The sequence below is a fragment of the Hippopotamus amphibius genome, chromosome X, assembly GCF_030028045.1.
Source record: "Hippopotamus amphibius kiboko isolate mHipAmp2 chromosome X, mHipAmp2.hap2, whole genome shotgun sequence".
Classification (NCBI taxonomy): domain Eukaryota; kingdom Metazoa; phylum Chordata; class Mammalia; order Artiodactyla; family Hippopotamidae; genus Hippopotamus; species Hippopotamus amphibius.
In genome coordinates this window covers 122,618,603-122,637,819 of record NC_080203.1, presented here as the reverse complement: position 1 = coordinate 122,637,819, position 19,217 = coordinate 122,618,603, and the positions used below count along the sequence as shown (strand labels likewise).

General features: G+C 42.0%; 1 protein-coding gene across 1 annotated transcript in view; it reads left to right on the top strand.

The window, feature by feature from the left end:
- Positions 1–17,736, top strand: part of TXLNG (taxilin gamma) — a 51,543-nt gene extending 33,807 nt beyond the window's left edge. Inside the window, exons 4-10 of the mRNA XM_057718990.1 lie at positions 351–521; positions 1,781–1,975; positions 3,823–3,942; positions 6,046–6,120; positions 12,234–12,326; positions 13,921–14,016; positions 14,886–17,736. Coding sequence (XP_057574973.1) covers positions 351–521; positions 1,781–1,975; positions 3,823–3,942; positions 6,046–6,120; positions 12,234–12,326; positions 13,921–14,016; positions 14,886–15,176 — 1,041 coding nt within the window. The 3' untranslated portion in view covers positions 15,177–17,736. The remainder of the gene's footprint in view (positions 1–350; positions 522–1,780; positions 1,976–3,822; positions 3,943–6,045; positions 6,121–12,233; positions 12,327–13,920; positions 14,017–14,885) is intronic.
- Positions 17,737–19,217: the final 1,481 nt, after the last annotated feature.

Sequence of the window (19,217 nt, the reverse complement as noted above, 5' to 3'; positions counted from 1 at the left end):
ATTTGGAGGATCGTTTCAATAAAGTAGCTTGAGTGTGTTTTTCAAGAAAGTAAAACTTGATGGTGTTGATTCCTAAAATGTTGTCCAAAACATTATTTTTTTGTTTTTAATAAATAAAGAGATTAAGATTGTCTTTTCCTACCCTAAGTGATTTGCTTACTTTCCTATCACAATGGGAAAAGAGAGAAGGTTGGCAGAGTAGCATGGCATGAAACAATTTAAATAAAATATTACACTACAATACTGTGGGTTTTTGAAAATGTGTTCCATCGTTCTTACTGTAATTCTTCTAGCCATAACTCAAAGGTTTTCACTGTATTTCCTAAATGTAAAGTGCTTATTCATTTTAGCTGGAGGAGAGCAGGAACGTTCAGAAGCAAATGAAGATTTTGCAGAAGAAGCAAGCCCAGATCGTGAAAGAGAAAGTTCACTTGCAGAGTGAACACAGCAAGGCTATCTTGGCAAGAAGCAAACTCGAGTCTCTTTGCAGGGAACTTCAGCGTCACAATAAGACGTTAAAGGCAAGTTGGTTCCTTTTTCTGTTTTTCAGGAGGGACTGACATAGCTTGATTTATAGTCAGTGTGTACCTTTTAAACTAAATCCTTATCTGTCCTTGGAGACAGGGATGCCACCGTTCTATTTTGCTTGGCTGGATGCTTTTTAATGCACCTCATCCTTGCTCCTGGGGAATTTAGATGAGCTTAATGCTTAGACCACAGCTTTCCTGCTTGAAGCCATGCCTTAGGACGTGCAGATTTGCAGTTTGCTGCAGAGTACTGTGATCGTTCATTAGCATGTGTGAAAAGTGGACCGGGAAATGAGAAGCAGACTTGAGGGAAGGGAAAGGCCCCACTGAGCTCCTCAAGGGCTGTTCATTAGCTACATGTCCAGCCACCCTTGCCCATCCCAGCTCCCCATTGCCAAGTACTTTTAGAAGAGCACTTACTCCTCGTCTGGTTAAAAGATGAGGCAGCAGGTACTCAAAAGTTGGTTGGTACCAACAGAGGAAGAAGGGCAAAGGGCAGAGACACAGGGTGGGCCTGTCCTCATGTGCAGTTGTGGTATGATTTTGACTGAGCTGGGGTTGCTCATCAGACTTCTCCTCCATGGCAGGCACCCAAGGCCCTAGGACATAGGAGCCCTCAGGAAATGGATCTTCACCTGATGTTGTTAGTTTTTCTTTGCTTTTGAATCCTTGGATTTCGGTGTTTATGAGACTAAGTGGTATTTTTTTCCCCATAGCAGCAAGTCCACACTTTTATTGGACTGATAACGGTTTAGACACATAAGGGTCTCTTAGCACTTGTATCTGAGCAAGAGTTGGGAATGAGCTTTTAATATAGAGATTCCTTTTGTCCCTTGCTAAGAGTAGAAGGTGTGACCCAGAAAGTAAGGTGCTGGAAGGGATCCCCCTCTTAAGGCTGATTTCAGATGCTGCCCCGCAGGACCAGCGATGGGGAGGGTATTTGGGAAGCCCACATGGAGGGAGCTGGCTGCCTGGGGAGCTGCTTTCTTCCTCGTCTCTCAGCATGGTGGGCTTTAGATGGCCACGGAGCACTTACTGTAGAGCAGGTCAGTCTGTGCCTTTCTGATTATCTATTTAGGAGAAGCTGCTTGCTTTCAAATGGGAGCCTTCCGGTCATAAATAAAGGGAAGGAATTCTAGTTCAGAAGCACCACTTCAGGGCCACAAGCAGTGAGCCCACCCAGCAGCAGTGTCTTTTGTGAGCGTCTTATCTGTAGGTCTGTACCATTAACAGAAATTGTTTTGGATGATAAGGAAGAAAATATGCAGCAGGCACGAGAGGAGGAAGAGAGACGGAAAGAAGCCACTGCGCACTTCCAAATTACTTTGAATGAAATCCAGGCACAGCTAGAGCAACATGACATACACAACGCCAAGCTCCGCCAGGAGAACATCGAGCTGGGAGAGAAGCTGAAGAAGCTCATCGAGCAGTACGCACTGAGGGAGGAGGTAGGGGCAGTGGGTGTGTTTAGACCATGTTAGTGAGGACTGTCCCCTTTCACTACGAACCGAAACCATTCACTAACACTCTTATTCCAGGTTGTTTTAGAACCTTTGTGTATACATAGTGCAAGGCGGGCCTTTCCTCACAGGATTCTTGGGAACCATCACTGGATGGCTCAGAAGTCAGTGGATCTGGGTGTGTGAGACAATTTCTTGGAGACAATGTTAAGCACTAGTGGTCTTCCATGTGATTCTGAAAGATTGTGATCTTAGCATAGATTTTTTCCCCTTATCTAGACTAAAAATGAGTAAATAACTGGCCTCAAAATACACTGTATTTTAGACATCTGTAATAATCTGTATGGTCTACACTATCATTGCATTATACCTATGTTTCAGATCTTTTTTCTTAGTGGGGGTTTTATACTATTTGGGAGAAAAATAGAACCTATTGATATTTCTAAAACCTTACATATGCAATTGAAGAAAGAGTTTACTGGAAGGATCTGTGGCCACTCACCTTGTTCCCTGGCCTCCAACTAAGACTTCTACAAGCTAGTTGGGAAGTCTGGGCGTGGTGTCTAGATTAAACACAGATAGGCGATCATGTACTTTTTAGAGCTCCTCCCTTTTATAGGTCAAAGAGGCAGGAATAAAGGGTTAGGTTTTTTTTAAGATTTTCTTTTTATCACTCTCAGTGCTTTTTGCTTACCTTTTTTTTTTCTTATCATTATGGAACATTATAACCAAAGAAGAGACCATATCACCTGGCTTCAGCAGATGAAACCATAGTTTCAGCTATATTCCTGTCACTAAAAAATTAACAGTAGTTATTTAATATTAAAATTTAGTCATTTAAATTTTTCTGATTGTCTACCCCCTGTTTTTTAAAAAAGAAAAAAGCTATTTGAATCAAGATCCAAATGAAATCCATCTGTTTCACTGGTTGGTAGATCTTAAGTCTCTAACATAAAGATTTCCTCCTGTTTTTTTATTCTTACAGTTTGTTTACAGAAGAAACTTTTTTTGTCCTAGAGAATAAATTTTCTATTAGAATATAAAGCGCTCACTTTTCTTAAGATTATTCTTTTAGTTTTGTTGTTTAATATGACAATCTGCCACATTATATATAGATATAGAAAATTTGAAAGCTGTGTATGTTGAAATCACATTACCTGTAAGTGTTATTCAGTTGGAGTATTATTGAATGGTCTTCCCTTAGTCAGGGGGGATGTTCTGATGAGTTTATTGTACATAAATAACCACTTGATAATTTTACTTGGAAATAGTAATGGCCTTTTACCAAAATTATTTGATAAGTGCCTGGCACCAAAGCACCTTACATATAGCCATTGCGTTGGCTTTTACAGTTCTGCAGTGTGGATGTGGCTGCCCGTCATAGGTCAGGGGACTGAGATTCAGCAAAGGGGGGGCATTTGACTGGGGCCATTCCTCCCATCACAGCATGCTGCCTCCAGCTGAGAAATTTGGGAAAATTTAATGGGAAGGAAAAACATATACAGGAATTATGTGTATGATGTATGGTTTTAACAGTTTGATCTCCTTAGCCATCTTTTTCTTGATACAATTTGAACTTCATTTTCACCTTAGGGCAGAAATAGGAGGTATGAGGCCAGCTGCTGAGGTGCTGATGGGCCACCTCTGGGGGGAGGGATGCTGAGCACAGGCTTCTGCCAGCACAGCGCGTGGACAGGCACCCACTGGTATTAGTCCTGGTGGTATTAGCAGGAAAAGCAGCCTCTTGAGCGAGGTCTTGTAACTTGTGCCATGTTTCCTCATCATTCTGTCCCTTTTTTCATTAAGTGACAGAAGAAATTTTACTTTCCCTGTAGCACATTGATAAGGTATTCAAACATAAGGAACTGCAGCAACAGCTTGTGGACGCCAAACTGCAGCAGACGACACAGCTGATAAAAGAAGCTGATGAGAAACATCAAAGAGAGAGAGAGTTTGTAAGTGCTGTTTCTTTTTTTTTTTTTTTAATTTATTTATTTTATTATTCATTTATTGGCTGCGTTGGGTCTTCGTTGCTGCGCACAGGCTTTCTGTAGTTGCAGCAAGCAGGGGCTCCTCTTCGTTGAGGTGCATGGGCTTCTCATCGAGGTGCCTTCTTTTTTGTTGCAGAGCGCAGGCTTCAGGAGGGTGGCCTTCAGTAGTTGCAGTGCGTGGGCTCAGTAGTTGTGGCTCACGGGCTCTAGAGCACAGGCTCAGTAGTTGTGGAGCATGGGCTTAGTTGCTCCGTGGCATGTGGGATCTTCCCGGATTGAACCTGTGTTCCCTGCATTAGCAGGCAGATTCTTAACCACTGTGCTACCAGGGAAGTCCCAGTGCTGTTTCTTAAAAAAAAGAAATGATTGCCAAAATTGTAACCAAAGCCATTTAAAACATTTACACTTATTCTACATTTAAAGTAGCACTGGGTTGTGCTAATTGTTTTTTTTGCTCTAGATTGTAAAGGGTGTGTGTGTATTAGAAAGCATTAGCCTTTTCTTTCTATTTATATACAGAAGATACACTGGAGAGATTAGACAAAGTTACTGCAATGAGCTGCACTCATTGGACTTTTCTGTGCTTAGAGTATTTATTTCACTTTTTAGATAATGGCCACCAAGTTTAAAAATTATATCAGTATTTAGCATATTAAATTTGGGAATTCAGTTTAATAACAAGCTTACCAAATATGGGTGTTCTTCATACTGTTACATTTTGTTTCCAAACAAGTAACTCGAAACTAGGGAAACTATTTGTTTACTCTGGTATAATTTTCTAGAAAACAATTTTTTAAATCTCTTTATTGGAGTATAATTGCTTTACACTTCTGAAAAATTTTAACTGAATTCTGAACACCCTAATCACTCAGCATTATTCCCAGAATATATATTACCTGTCAGTCAGATTATATTGCCTGTCAATAATTGTGGATACAATGGAACCTCATTGGGTGTGTATATTTAACACATGCAAATTCAACTTCACCTGCTTAACCAAAGAAAAAAAAGAAAAAGAAAAAGTCAGAAGTGGTTATGATAATGAGGTCTGTCCCATCCAGCTTTCACTCCAGTAACCTAGGCCCCGAAGCGAGCCAGCTGTGAAGACACGGGTTCTGAGTGGCCCTCATGATGTGAACATGTCACTCTGAGTGTGAGTCTAGGGTTAAGAGAGACGTGTTTTTCACACGGCGTAGTCCTTCCATGTGAACTGACAGCGCCGTCCCTTGCGTAACTGAAGAGACAGTTGTCATTTCCCTAGTTGGAGTAGAAATATCATACACGCACACACGATACATGTATTTCTGGTTGGTTTTAAGGATTTTTCAAGACTTACTGGATTAAATGTGACATTTTACTTCAGGGACTGAATTTCACAGCTTCCTACCATGCAGTTTCACTGTATAATTTTCTTAAATTCAAGTATATAAGTTAAAGCTCCCATCCCATCATCCCACCCCCACCCCCCAGCTTAAAAAAAAAAAGGTGATCAAAAACCAGGTTTTGATTTCATTGTTTTGCTCCACACCCTCTCACCCTGCCTCATCTTGCCTGTCGGGGAACAGAGGGGCTTTCTAATTTTTTTTTTTTTTTTGTGCCATGTCACACAGCATGTGGGATCTTAATTCCCTTTCCAGAGATCGAACCTGTGCCCTTCCCACAGTGGAAGTGCAGAGTCTTAACCACTGGACCACCAGGGAAGTCCCAGAGGGGCTTTCTAAATGACCCAATGTCAAGATTCCCAGCCATGTTTTCTGCTAAACACTAGACTTCTAATTATTTTCATCTAAAACACAATTTAACCCTGAGTTTTGTAAATCGATTATTTGGCCTCCCGGGTACTTTTTCTAAGCAATAAAAGAGTATTCCTACATTCCTAAGTGTTCACAATGGAACAGATCAAAGATACAGGTAATTAGCAATTGATGTGACAGAATGTTTCATTCATAGACTCATGGTTCTTGCTAAAATAATGAGTGGAAGGATTAAGCCTAACTATCTGGTCTTTGGACAGTGTCATATTTGTAATTACTGTTAGTAATTTGCCAGAATGTTTCTGTTTTCTAGTTATTAAAAGAAGCAACAGAATCAAGACACAAATATGAACAAATGAAACAGCAAGAAGTACAACTAAAACAACAGGTAACTTGACAGCAGGGGTAGTAGAATTTTAAGAAAAAAAAATCTATGGTTCATTTGATACATACCTTGAATCTCCTCTAAGATGATTTTGCTTGTTCCCAGCAGACCTGAGCATATATCACATGTCCCTCTTGGAGTTTTCCTCTTCATTTATGTTGACCACCTCATCCTAGGACTTTCCTGGCTTTAGTACTCGAAGTCCTGCGTCCCGGGAACCAGGCAGATGGGACAGTTGGTCCTGCTATCTGCAGGGTCCTCCTTCCAGTATCCCACGAATTTCCTCTCTTTCTTTCTTTGTGTCTGTCTTTCTTTTTGGCTGCTTTGGGTCTTTGTTGCTGTGCACGGGTTTTCTCTAGTTGTGGCAAGTGGGGGCTACTCTTCATTGTGGTGCACAGGCTTCTCTTTGCGGTGGCTTCTCTTGCTGTGGAGCACGGGCTCTAGGTGTGCGGGCTTCAGTAGTTGTGGCACGTGGGCTTAGTAGTTGTTACTCACAGGCTTAGTTGCTCCGTGGCATGTGGGATCTTCCTGGACCAGGGATCGAACCTGTGTCCCCTGCATTGGCAGGCGGGTTCTTTACTGCGCCACCGGGGAAGTCCCTCCTCCCTTTCTCTGTCTGTTCCCATGTGTGTTGGCTAATTTCCTACTGAAGAAAAACTGCTAAATCTTCAGATTTTAGTTCTTTTTTGTGAAGTTGAACCATGTGAAATTGCTGATACCTATTTGACCTACAAAATAGCATTTTCATATAGTGTAACCTAAAATCTTTACAGTTTTGTGCTGTGAGCCTGTAACCTATTTAAAAAACTGCCTGTTAACCATGCAGTTCCACTCCCAGGTAGAGTGTGAAGGTGGTGGCCACCTTTTAATGGGGGCCCTCCCAACCAACCTTCCTTCCTTCCTTCCTTCCCCTATACAATATTGTTCACTGTAGTCACCATGCTGTACATGAGATCCCCGGAACTTACTCATCTTCTAATTGAAAGCTTGTACCCTTTGACCAACGTCTCCCCCTTTCTCCCCACCCTCTACCTCTGGCAACCATCATTCTACTCTGTTGTTTGAGTTAGGCTTTTTTAGATTCTGCATGTAAGTGAGATCTTACAGTATTTAGTATTTGTCTATGTCTCACTTATTTTGCTTAGCATTATGCCCTCAAAGTCCATCCGTGTTGTCACAAATTGTAAGATTTTCTTCTTTCTTATGGCTGAATAATATTCCATTGTGTATATACACCACATTTTCTTTATCCAGTTATCTGTTGATGGACACTTAGGTTTCTTCCTTATCTTGGCTATTGTGAATACTGCTGCAGTGAACATGGGAGTGCAGATATCTCTTTGAGATCCTGTTTTCATTTCTTTTGGATACATACCCAGAAGTGGAATTTCTGAATCATATGGTAGTTCTATTTTTAATTTTTTGAGGAGCCTTTATACTGTTTTCCATAGTAGGTGCACCAATTTACAATTCTACCAACAGTGCACAAAGGTTCTCTTTTCTCCACATCCTCACCAGCATTTGTTATCTCTTGTCTTTTTTATTATATCCATCCTAACAGGTGTGAGGTGATATTTGATTGTGGTTTTGGTTTGTATTTCCCTGATGACTAGTGATATTGAGCACCTTTTCATGTACTTGTTGGCCATTTTTATCTCTTTGGAGAAATGTCTCCTCAAGTCCTCTGCTAGTTTTTAAATTAGATTAAAATTTAAAACAAATTTTTTTAAATTTATTTTTTTAATATTGAGTTGTATGAGTTCCTTATATATTTTGGATATTAACCCTTTATCAGATATATATGGTTTGCTGTTATTTTCTCCCATCCATATATTGCCTCCTTGTTTTGTTGATTGTTTTTTGTGTAGAACCTTTTTAGTTCGATGTAGTTCCCACTTATTGCTTTTTGCTTTTTGTTGCTTGTGCTTTTGTTGTCATATCCAACATTGCCAAGACCACTCTCAAGGAGCTTTTTAACCTATGTTTTCCTCTAGGAGTTTTACAGTTTGAGATCTCCTGTTTAAGTCCTTAACCTATTTCAAGTTAATTTTTATAAATGGTATTAGATAGCAGTCCACTTTCGTTCTTCTGCATCTGGTTATCCAGTTTTTCCAACACCTTTTATTGAAGATACTTCCCTTTCCCCATTGAGTATTCTTGGCTCCCTGGTCAAAAAAATATTATTGACCATATTTGTGTGGGTTTATTTTTGGGCTCTCAGTTCTGTCCCGTTGGTCTGTGATTCTGCTTTTATGCCAGTAGTACATTGTTTTGGTTACTATAGCTTTCTAATAAAGTTTGATATCAGGGAGCGTAATACCGCCAGCTTTATTTTCTCAAGATTACTTTGGCTTTTTGTGTGTGTGTGTGGTTCCATACAGATTTTAGGATTATTTGTTACATTTCTGTGGCAAATGCCATTGGAATTTTGGTAGGGCTTTGGCTAGTATGGACATTTTTAACAATATTGACTCTTCTGATCCATGAACACAGGGTATCTTTCTACTTATTTTTGTCTTCAATTTCTTTCAACAACGTCTTATAGTTTTCATTGGATAGATTTTTCATTTCCTTGGTTAAGTGTATTCCTAAGTAATTTGTTTTCTTATGCTATAGTAAATAGGATTATTTTATTTATTTCATTTCTTTTTCAGATATTTTGTTGTTAGTATATAGAAACACAACTGATTTCTGTGTGTTGATTTTGTATCTTGAAATGTTACTGAATTTATTCTTCCAATTTTTGGTGGGGTGTTCAGGATTTTCTATATATAAGATCACGTCATCAGCAAACAGTTTTGCTGCTTCCTTTCTGATTCGGATGCTTTTTATTTCTTGTTAAATTGCTCAGGCTTGGAATTTCACTACTGTGTGGAATAGAAGTGGTGAGCGTGGGCATCCTTGTCTTGTTCCTGATCTTAGAAGGAAAGCTTTCAGCCTTTCACTGACTCTTGAGTATGATGTTGGCTGTGGGTCTGTCATGTGTGGCCTTTATTGTATTAAGTATGTTCCTTCCTGTACCCAGTTTGTTGAGTGTTTGTTGGTTTGGGGTTTGTAATTTTTTTTCTTTTTTTTTTGGGGGGGGGGGCACACTGTGCAGCTTGTGGGATCTTAGTTCCCTAACGAGGGAGTGAATTCATGCCCTCAGCAGTGAAAGCACAGAGCCCTAACTGCTGGACCACCAGGGAATTCCCTGTTGAGCATTTTTATCATGAATGGATGTTGAATTTTACCAAATGCATTTTCTGCATCTATTGAGAACATAGGATTTTTGTCTTTCATTCTATTCTGTTAATGTGGGGCGCCGCATTTGTTGATTTCCCTATGTTGAACCATCTTCGTAGTTTTCTTATCTGGCCTGTACTGTCTAATCTGGCTTTGGTATTAGGGCAGTGCTGGCCTTATAGAATGTGTTCAGGAGTATTCTCTTCTATTCATTTTTTTGGGAAGAGTTTGATAAGAATTGATGTTAGTTCTTCTTTCAGTGTGGTAGAATTCACCCGTGAAACTGTCTGGGCCTAGGCTTTTCTTTTTTGCCTCCCTGCTTTTCGGTCCAGATGCCCTAGGTTTGTTCTAATGCAGTCTTTTTCTGTGGGTGCCTTGTGTGGAGTAAGGGTAGCAGATGCTGCCTCCCCGCTCAAAGAAGAGGTACAGGAAGGACTTCCCATGTCTTTACAGACAGGTGAAATTAGGCATTTGCACCTATAATTCACCCTCTCTCAGAAAAAGTTAAGTAGATTACATTCTAATGAAAAATGTATTACTCATTTTGAAGGTTTATTATGTAACAAGTTTCTTTAATGTAAGGATTCTAAATTAGTTCTAAAATGCAGACCAGCCTGAATCTTTATGAACACATCTTTTGAGCTGTTTGTCTTTGGAAACGTTTTACAGTGTTGTGACACTCATTTCCTATAAAGCTAGCCTAACAGAGTGAAAATTGAAGAAGTCGTTTGAACTTTCCACCATAAGTTATTGTGCTAGAATGCTTCTAGGAAATTTGAATCCCTTATTAGCCCTATAAATTCAGTTGTCCATATAAGTAGAGAAGACAATTGATGTGAAAAAGATATGAAAAGTGTATATATGGCTTTGGAAGATGGACTTTAATGCAAGGCCCCAGAGGACCCTTCTGCCGAGTTCACAGGCAGCTCCAGCTCTGTTGTACTGGTAGCAGTGCAGTTTCTCTTGTCTGTGGTCGGTGTTGCTCTGAGTCATGTTATCTGATCATTAGTTTGTTTCCTTTTCTGCCACCTCTTCTTTTCCTACTCCCTCAATGTGCTGTTCTTCCCAAGCGTTGGTCTCATTCTCTGCTCTTGCTTGTCATGTCTGTTTCCAGGCTTCACTGATGATCTTAGTCTTACTGGTGTGTTTTGACCACTGTTTTGTAATCTAGGCCTGTAAGTCCAAGATGGTAGTTGCCACTTATTAATTACCCAGAGAGGGCCAGCACTGAACTCTGATGGGACAGTCCACCTGGATGTTCCGTCTTTGATAAAAACAGACCATGCTAATACATGTGTATAACTGAGTCACTTTGCTGTACAGCAGAGATTGGCACAACATTGTAGATCAACTGTACTTCAAAAAAAAAAAGGCTATATCTGTACATATGATGACATGGTATATTATATTACAAACCATGGGAAAGATTCTGTCCTGCTAAGTGTTAAATAAAAATGCATCAATCTTAAAAAAAAAAAGAAACAAAAAAACAGACCATGCTAAGACTGCCGTAACTTCCAATCTCCCTCAAGTGCCAGAACTCCTCCGTCAGTCTGCCCGAGCCTCACTGCTGTTCCCAACCCCGGAGGCTCTGTCACCATGCGCCCCTCTGCGGACTGCTCTGCTCGGAAATCCTCTGAGCTCTTCTCCCTGAAATTTCTATTCATCCTGGCCTTTGGCCTCACCCTCCTGTGGGTATACTTTGGCTGTCTTATCATCGCCTCATCTGGCCTGGTGCCACTGGTAGAGTCGCTTTCAGTCCGCATCTCCGTCCCACAAAGCAGAGCTGGCCCGTCTTCCCGCCGGCCACTCTGCTCCCGTCCCGGGGCATCTCCCCCTCCCCACCCTGGTCCCTGGTCGTAGCTTCTCTCTGATGCTCCGCATACAGCACTGCTGAAGGTGGAAAGGCGGTGCTGGTGCTATTTCTTGGCTTCTGGTGATCTTTTATTCTTCTCTGCTGTCTTTTTATATGTATTGTGTGAGCTTGAGCAAAGCACTTGATTCCTCCAGGCCTGTTTCCTTATCCTGAAATAATGCAATTATATTAGGTGGGCTCTCAGGGTTCCCTCCTTGTCTGAAATGAAATAATTCATCCTGCCCTTGAGACCTAGCGCCAGCCTCAGCCACAAGGAGCTTCCCGAACTATTCTATTCTGACCCCTACCACGCCTCGCCCCACCTCTGGCTTCTGTGCATTCCTGTCCTGGGGGAGAAAAGGGTGACTCTTGTGTTCTACGTTCTGCTTGCCTTGTCGGTTAGCGTTATTTTCCCAGCTAGAATAAAAATTCCTCGAGGGTGAGAGTTAAAAGAAAAATCGGCGGGACCATGGCCCTGGGGTGAGGGTTTCTACCTCTTTCAGCTTTTTTATCTTATCTATACTCCCACTGAATTCTTTCTCCCCCAACCAAACCAATTCTCTGGCTTCTGTTTCATTTTCCTGCCTATGTTAAGAAAAGAGATGTCTCTGGTACCAAGCTAAGAACTGTACAGGTGGTATTCTAAAAGAATGATCTTTTTCCAAGGACAATTTTTGAAATATAAGGAGAGGAGGTAGTTCATAAAAGATAAGTTGTATGAAATTTATAACTATTCCACATCCTTCCATTTTTATTATAATTGGTGGAATGGAGCTAATAAATACTTGTACGTTTTAAACAGTTACATCTAAAGATGGTGAGGTCAACATAACTTCCTAAGTTTTAGTGCATTTTGGTGGGTTCTTAGAACTGCAGCCATTGCTGTCTGGGGTCAAGGATTGGGTGTGCTTTGTTCTTGTTTCTGTCACTTATAACAGGTAACTAATGTTTAACCATATTATGTTCTGTTTGAAAGTCTTTGGGATTTTAAATCATTTACCTAGAACTCTAAATTTTTCATACTTGTTTTCTGTAGCTTTCTCTTTATATGGATAAGTTTGAAGAATTCCAGACTACCATGGCAAAAAGCAATGAACTGTTTACAACCTTCCGCCAGGAAATGGAAAAGGTATTTGCCTATTTTTAGTGGAGTATTGCCTAAAAGGGAATTTATATAAGAAGCTATTTTAAGCATGATTGCTACTTGGATGAGTTCATGTTTTTATTGTAATATCTTCATCTCTTCTGATCTTCTAGTGGCATCATATTTAGTCACTTTGCCCTCATTAGTACCCCATGTAGCTAGTAGCTAGTGATCTCTAGGCTCTTAAAATTCTGTCTTTATTAAAGTTAATTCCTCTATTAAATATAATTTGTTGTTAGCAATAAAGTGGTTTCTTTTTTGTTTGTTGTGTCTTTTTGTTTTATTTGCTTCAGGTGATACCTCCCGCCCTGCCTTCCACCCCCGCCCCCACTGTTTTCACAAAGCTCAGTGTCCTTGGAGATTAAATTATTTCAAGACTGCTAAGCCCAGAACAGTAACTGTGTATTTTGGTTGGTTGATATATATTAGTGTTTCTACCTTTTTAGCTGTGTTTTTTTTTTTTTTTTCCCTTCATTTATACTGCCACTGAATTCTTTGTCTCTCAACCAAACCGATTTTTTGGCCTCTGGTTCTTCTTCCTGCCTACGATAAGGAGAGCGGTATCCTTGATATTAAACTAAGAACCAGTAGATACACTCGTATCCATGCATCCTTATACCAGGGGCTTTTACGGCCGGGGTGGCAGGGGAGGTGGTGGTGGCGGGACCATGGCCCTGGGGTGAGGGTCCACTGCATGGCGTTGGGTGACGGCAGGCAAGTTGTTTGCCCTTTCTTTGCCTTCCTTGTTACAAATAACAACATGCCTGCCCTTCGTAGCATATTTCAAGCAGTGCTTGCCCATGGGAGTGTTCTGGTGACCCCCTTCAGGTATTGGTAGCCCTGGGGCCCTGGAGACTGTGGCCGCCGTGGGCGGGCTCAGCCGCCTTCCCGAGGCACCCCTGGTTGGGGGGGAGCTGGCCGTCCCCACTCACTGGTGCCCACGGTGCACAGGACCTGAGAACCGGCCTCACTGGCGCCGGAGCAAAATCTCGTCTTGAATTTCTGAAAACTGGGTTCTGGCAGCATCGGTTAAGAACATTCCCCTGATTTTTGGACCCATTTTATTTTTAGCAAAATCTGAAGTGAGTCGTGAGGATAAGGGAAGCTGAGAGTTAATGACTTTCCCCTGGGCCCCAGTCCCAGACAGCCCGCAGCTCTCCATCTTGGAGAGGAGGAGGCACCCTGATCCTTGTAAGAATGACATGAAGTAGTTAATGCACAGAAAATTCAGGAACAGAGATGGTTTTTGGCACCACTTGGGAAGGAGGAGGGCTGGCCTCGGCCTAAGCAGGCGCTCAGAGCGGCTGGCGGGCAGCTTCTTCCAGGTGTTGCTGCCTCTGAAACTGAGGAGATGAGAGGTTTTTCTCATCGTATGAACAAACCCCTGCTTTGGTCCACCCGCCACCCCCTGGGGAGCTTGTGAGATGAGCCCTGCCCTGGCACCTGGCACAGCCGGCTGCAGGCGAGGCAGGCCATCATAGGGGCGGGGAGGACCGGTCTGATGGTCAGGGGGTGCGGTGGGCTGTGGAGATAAGAAATGGAACTTTGAATTTAAATTTGCAATTCTGTTGATTCACAGATGACAAAGAAAATTAAAAAACTGGAAAAAGAAACAATAATATGGCGGACCAAATGGGAAAACAATAACAAAGCACTTCTGCAAATGGCTGAAGAGGTGAGGTGCTTTCCCGTGACTAAGGTGTGATCTTAGTCCCGGGGCCTCATGATGTTCAGGTGGCTGGCAGGGCAGGGGGACACGCCTGTGACACTGCTGTCATAGTTGAGGACTCTGGCCAGAGCTGGGGGTTGGGGGCTGCTGCGGCAGGAGTTAGGCCATAGCTAAGGTCCCAGGTGAGGTGTTGGGTTTCCTGCCACTCAGCCTGCGGGAAGCCCCGGCCTGTAAGACCTGGATTGCCCAGCTCCAGCCAGAGTTTGATTGACTGGGTCTGGGGGTCGCGGTGGGGGAGTCTGCCTTTCGACCAGGCACCCACCTGGCTGAGCCTGGATCAGGTTTCCCGGTGCAGACACAGGCCACCGACTTGGGTACCTGTCTCTCTGCCCTTAGTCTTTCCAAAAAGGTAACATAGTACTTTTACCAGTCTTGCAAAGCTGAGATGTACTGTTTGCAAACACTAAATATCACACCTTGAATCTTATTCCTGTCTGAGGATTGGTAAAACGAGAAATCTATGTGGAGATGAGTCCTCTGTTTTTAAGCAGGCCCTTAATTTTTTTATCTGCTGGTCTTTGGTGGTATTTCCTTACTAGTTCATCAATACAAAATGCTTTTAAAGGTGGACTTTGGTTCTTTTTAAGAAACACGACAGAGGGAATGTCACTTTTGTCACCCCGGAACCACGTTAACTGGTGTCCGTAGCTGTGTGCAGAATGCAGCTAGCTGGACGTTAGGAGGTGTTTGAAGAAACTGAACATGGTCAAGAGGTGATCCAACAAGTGGCTCGAAAGACTTAATTTGTTGTATCCAGTAACCTAATTCATATTCAGTTAGGTTACACAAATCCTGCCTTTTTTCCCTCTTTACAGAAAACTGTCCGAGATAAAGAGTACAAGGCCTTTCAAATAAAACTGGAACGGCTGGAGAAGCTGTGCCGGGCCCTGCAGACGGAGAGGAATGAGCTCAACGAGAAGGTGGAGGTGCTGAAGGAGCAGGTCTCGGGGAGGGCGGCGGGCGGGGGCCCAGCGCCACCCGGGGCCCAGCCCTGTACCAGCCTGGCTTCTCCCGAGGAGCCCGGCACCACCTGGCAAAGCGCCACCCGGGTCACCCCGGAGGCTGCGTCCCCGGGCAACGGGTCCAGCATCGAGTCAGTTGACTGAGACCAAGTGTGATCACTGTATCGAGAGCTCTATTTTGTGTATAACTTTCTCTGTTAGTAGTCACTTGGTTTTGTGGTGAAAATTTTCTTACTTTTTCTACCATATCTGTATTTTCTTAGAACTACTGGACTATGTGGTACAGGAGGCTGCTTGGCAGGTTTGAATAGTTTTACTCCCTACATTTTCTCAGCTGTGTTGCACATCTGCCTCGTTCCCCTTCATCGGAATGCATGTGCTCATTGCCTTTTTCCTTCTCCCCTGCTCCTTGCACAGAATTGTCCGAATTAAAATTTCCCTCACCAGGGCTGACCATTACAAGGGAACTTTGTTCTGATAATGGTTCCTCCTCCCCCCACCCCGCCTCGCGGCTTGTGGCATCTTAGTTCCCTGACCAGGGATTGAACCTGGGCCCCGGCAGTGAAAGTGCCAAGTCCTAACCACCGGACAACCAGGAAAATCCCTGATGGTTCCTTGATGTGAAAACAATGTTCAGTTAAAAATCCTGGCCCCCTCCCATTAATATTACTCAAAAAAAGAAAAATATGAAGATGACTAGATTTTTGTCTAATAGCCCATTTAAATGCCAAGTAAAAATAAAATTCTAGGTTTGGGTCAGAAACAAGCATAGCATATTTGATTCAAATTAGCTTTTTGGTATTTATATCATTTGACACATTGAGATGGCCACAAGCCTAGAATTTGTTTTGGCAGAATATGTACACAAAGGTGTAACTTTTAAACAAAATAGTGTATACAGGCAAATCATCGGAGAAACAGGCTTAACGTTTCCGTGACCAAAAAATAGCCCCATCGCTCTGTTTTCAGGTTAGAAGCAGTGTCTGAATTTGGACCACCTGGATGCCCACTGTGTGGGGAGCCTGGTGGTTTGTTTGGGATTTGGGTGCACATCCTCCACTTTCCTCTGTCTTTTGGCAGTTTAAGACAATGAGGGTAAAATCACGTGTAGCTTTCTTTAAGCAGAAGTCCCTCCTTCTGGCTACTTGAAAGTTGGAGTCCAACTGTTCCAACAGTCCAACCAGCACAGTTCTCCAGGGTTTTTTAAAGGGAATTTTAATTATGATCATGCTAACTGAAATTGATTTCATTTCTAAAACACAATGACTGGAACCAGCATTTTTCACTTTGAGAAAACTTGGCAGAGAGTTAAGTAGCTAGGATCTGTTTACTACTTATGCTTTCAGTCTGTTTCTCACCCTTTTCTTAGCTCTTTTATGTTTTTTCAAGAAAAAAACAAACCAGTATTATCAAGGTGTCTACACTTGGAATGGGGGACTCTGGAAACGCAGCACATCACTTTTGGATTTGCCCTTTAACTTCCTTTGTTCTTCACAATGTTGAATGTGGTCGAGTTTATACACATCATTAACCAGGCTGCACTGACAAGTTTTGATTTTGTCCCTGGTATAATTTGCGTTGAAATATTTTATGAAATAAAAAGGCTCTACTAGAACTGATGTTAGCACATTCCACTGAGCAAAACTATCAAACCGACACTTCTTGAATTGCTTACTGGACTGAATAAACTCTTCTGTCCAGTTAAAAGGGTTTTTCTCTTTGTTAAAGTTTTATTTGTCCTGTCACATCTGTGGTCTAAACTGGGTTCAAAGAATTGAAAATTGTCCGATAGATAGGCAGCGGCACCTGGAGTGGAGGATTGTATCTAAGCTTCCACCATTGGTTACGTTAATCAAAGGGCCAGACAGTGGAGGAAAAGAAACCCACAAAGTTGGTTATCTATTTACCGTCAAAATGAGTTGGAAGCAAAAACAAACACATCCTCCTCCAACAGCCAGCCTTTTATAAATATCCCCTTCGACTACTAAATGAAATATTGGACTCATTTCCTCAAGAGAAAATGGAGGTATGTATCAGAAATATACTCTACTGTAAAATTAGTACTAATGATCCCATTTCACAAGCGCTCTGCTGGATGTACAGCTCTTACCGTCTTAAGCCATTTGTGTAGCCTGCCACGTTTCTTTGTGGTGCTTGTCCTGTGTGGAAGATTGTAAAGCTCGAACCTGTTGCATATTTTCAAGGGCTTTATAAAGCGACGTGATTAACAGTACTTGGCCTGCTGCTTTTGGCTTACTATGTATTTTTAGCTAGATGCTCTCATGGTGTTTAAAGGACATGGATTCTGTCTGGGGTGCATTTGGTATCCTTTCAGAATCTCTTTCCTCCCATTACCCTGTGAATAAATACAAATGGGACCCTCCGAGAAGGACATGCTCCTTAAGCAATCACTTCACCAGCCCAGTGTTGTGGCTTTGTAGCACGCCCCGTTTCTACCACATGCTAGAACACTGTAATGCTACTAAGGCTGGCCCAGGAAAGACTGAAATGTCAAATTTGCTTCAACTGCATTTGTTACACCATCATGGAATCTTGATGTGTATTATTTATAGTGGCAGGAGACGCCAAGGAGTAGAGAAAACTTGGGTCTTGTATAATGGATCATTTCATCCTCAGACTTGTAGGAGTACATTTCTTGGTCTTGAGACCAGTGTTTTTTAGTTATGTATGCAACTGCCTTTATTACACCTGGTTATCAATTCAATTCTCAGGTGTTGCAGAAAAATCTACCTCTTTCAGACTGTAGATGGAAATAACTGTGAAAAAAATGATGCAGATATCTTCTAGTTTGTGCTAAACACACTGCTTTATTTTTACAGCCCACGTCTTTCATGAGGATACGAATTGTTAAGAGGCAGTCTTGTTTTGCTTTTCAAAGACATTTTGTAGAGATTTTTCACTAATGTGAATCTGATTTTATCTACTCAATTCTGTATAGATCAAGTAAATATGTATGATAAATTTAACAGCTTCTGTGTATTCTTTTGTTGCCCGTGTGACCATAATGTCTGTCAGGTCCAAAGACAGTTGTAGATACAGTTTCTTGTGCCTTAAAGGTAGTTTCATTATTGTATGATGTAAGAAAGAAGGGATGGGGCACCAGCCACTCTGGGTGACAGAAGACAAGTTTTATGTAACCAGACCTCTTAGTACCTTTTTTTTAAACCTCTAAAATAGAGGCCTAGAAAAACTCTACAGTGTAGCTGCTGTCAAAACTGTAAAGATCTACAAGGACTATGGATTTCTTCAGTTCGGGCAGCTCTTAGCCCATTCCAGGGTGTGCCTGTCTGAATGGCAGGAGTATGTGGGTATGTGCACAGAGGCACATGGAAAGGCTTATTTGATAGTGAGCAACAAGTATGTAAGCACACAATCAAGTATAAGGGAGGGTTGACAAACTTCTCCTGTAAGTCAGTCAGGTAGAGTATATATTTTAGGATTAGTGTGGTGGTTTTTTCTAAACCACCTTTAAAAATCAATGTAGAGAATTCCCTGACAGGCCGATGGTTAGGAGTCTGCACTTTCACTGCCCCAGGGCCCAGGTCAGGGAACTAGGATCCTGCAAGGCCAAAAATCCTGGAGTGGCAAAAAATAAATACATAAATTAAAATTTAAGAATTTTAATCTCTAGCTGGCAAGCCTTTACAGAAGAGGTCGAGGGCCAAGCTGCAGGCCAGTTTGTCCCCTTTGCTGACCTGCCACACAAGCAAACAAGCGTTTGTTCTTTCTTGGGGAGAAATCTAGAGTTTGTTTAAACCTGCACAAATAGCATATAGGTCGGATGACTTACATTAGGTAGTTCTATATTCACCAATCAACCACAAAATAGACTCCTAACTTCTCCCACCGCTTCCATTAAGATGCTTGCATTAAGATAAAACAGTCAGTGGGAAGTTGTTGTATAACAAAGGGAGTCCAACTCGAGGATGGAAGATGCCTTAGAGGACTGGGGCAGGGAGGGTGGGGGGGACTCGAGGGGGGGCGTCAAGGAAGGGAAGGAATATGGGGATATGTGTATAAAAACAGTTGATTGAACCTGGTGTACCCCCAAAAAAATAAAATAAAAAAAAAAAAAGATACTATCACGTACCTTGGAAAGAAATTCAGTAAGTTCTCAGTGTGTATACCTAACAGCCTCCACATAAAAAAGGGACATACATACAC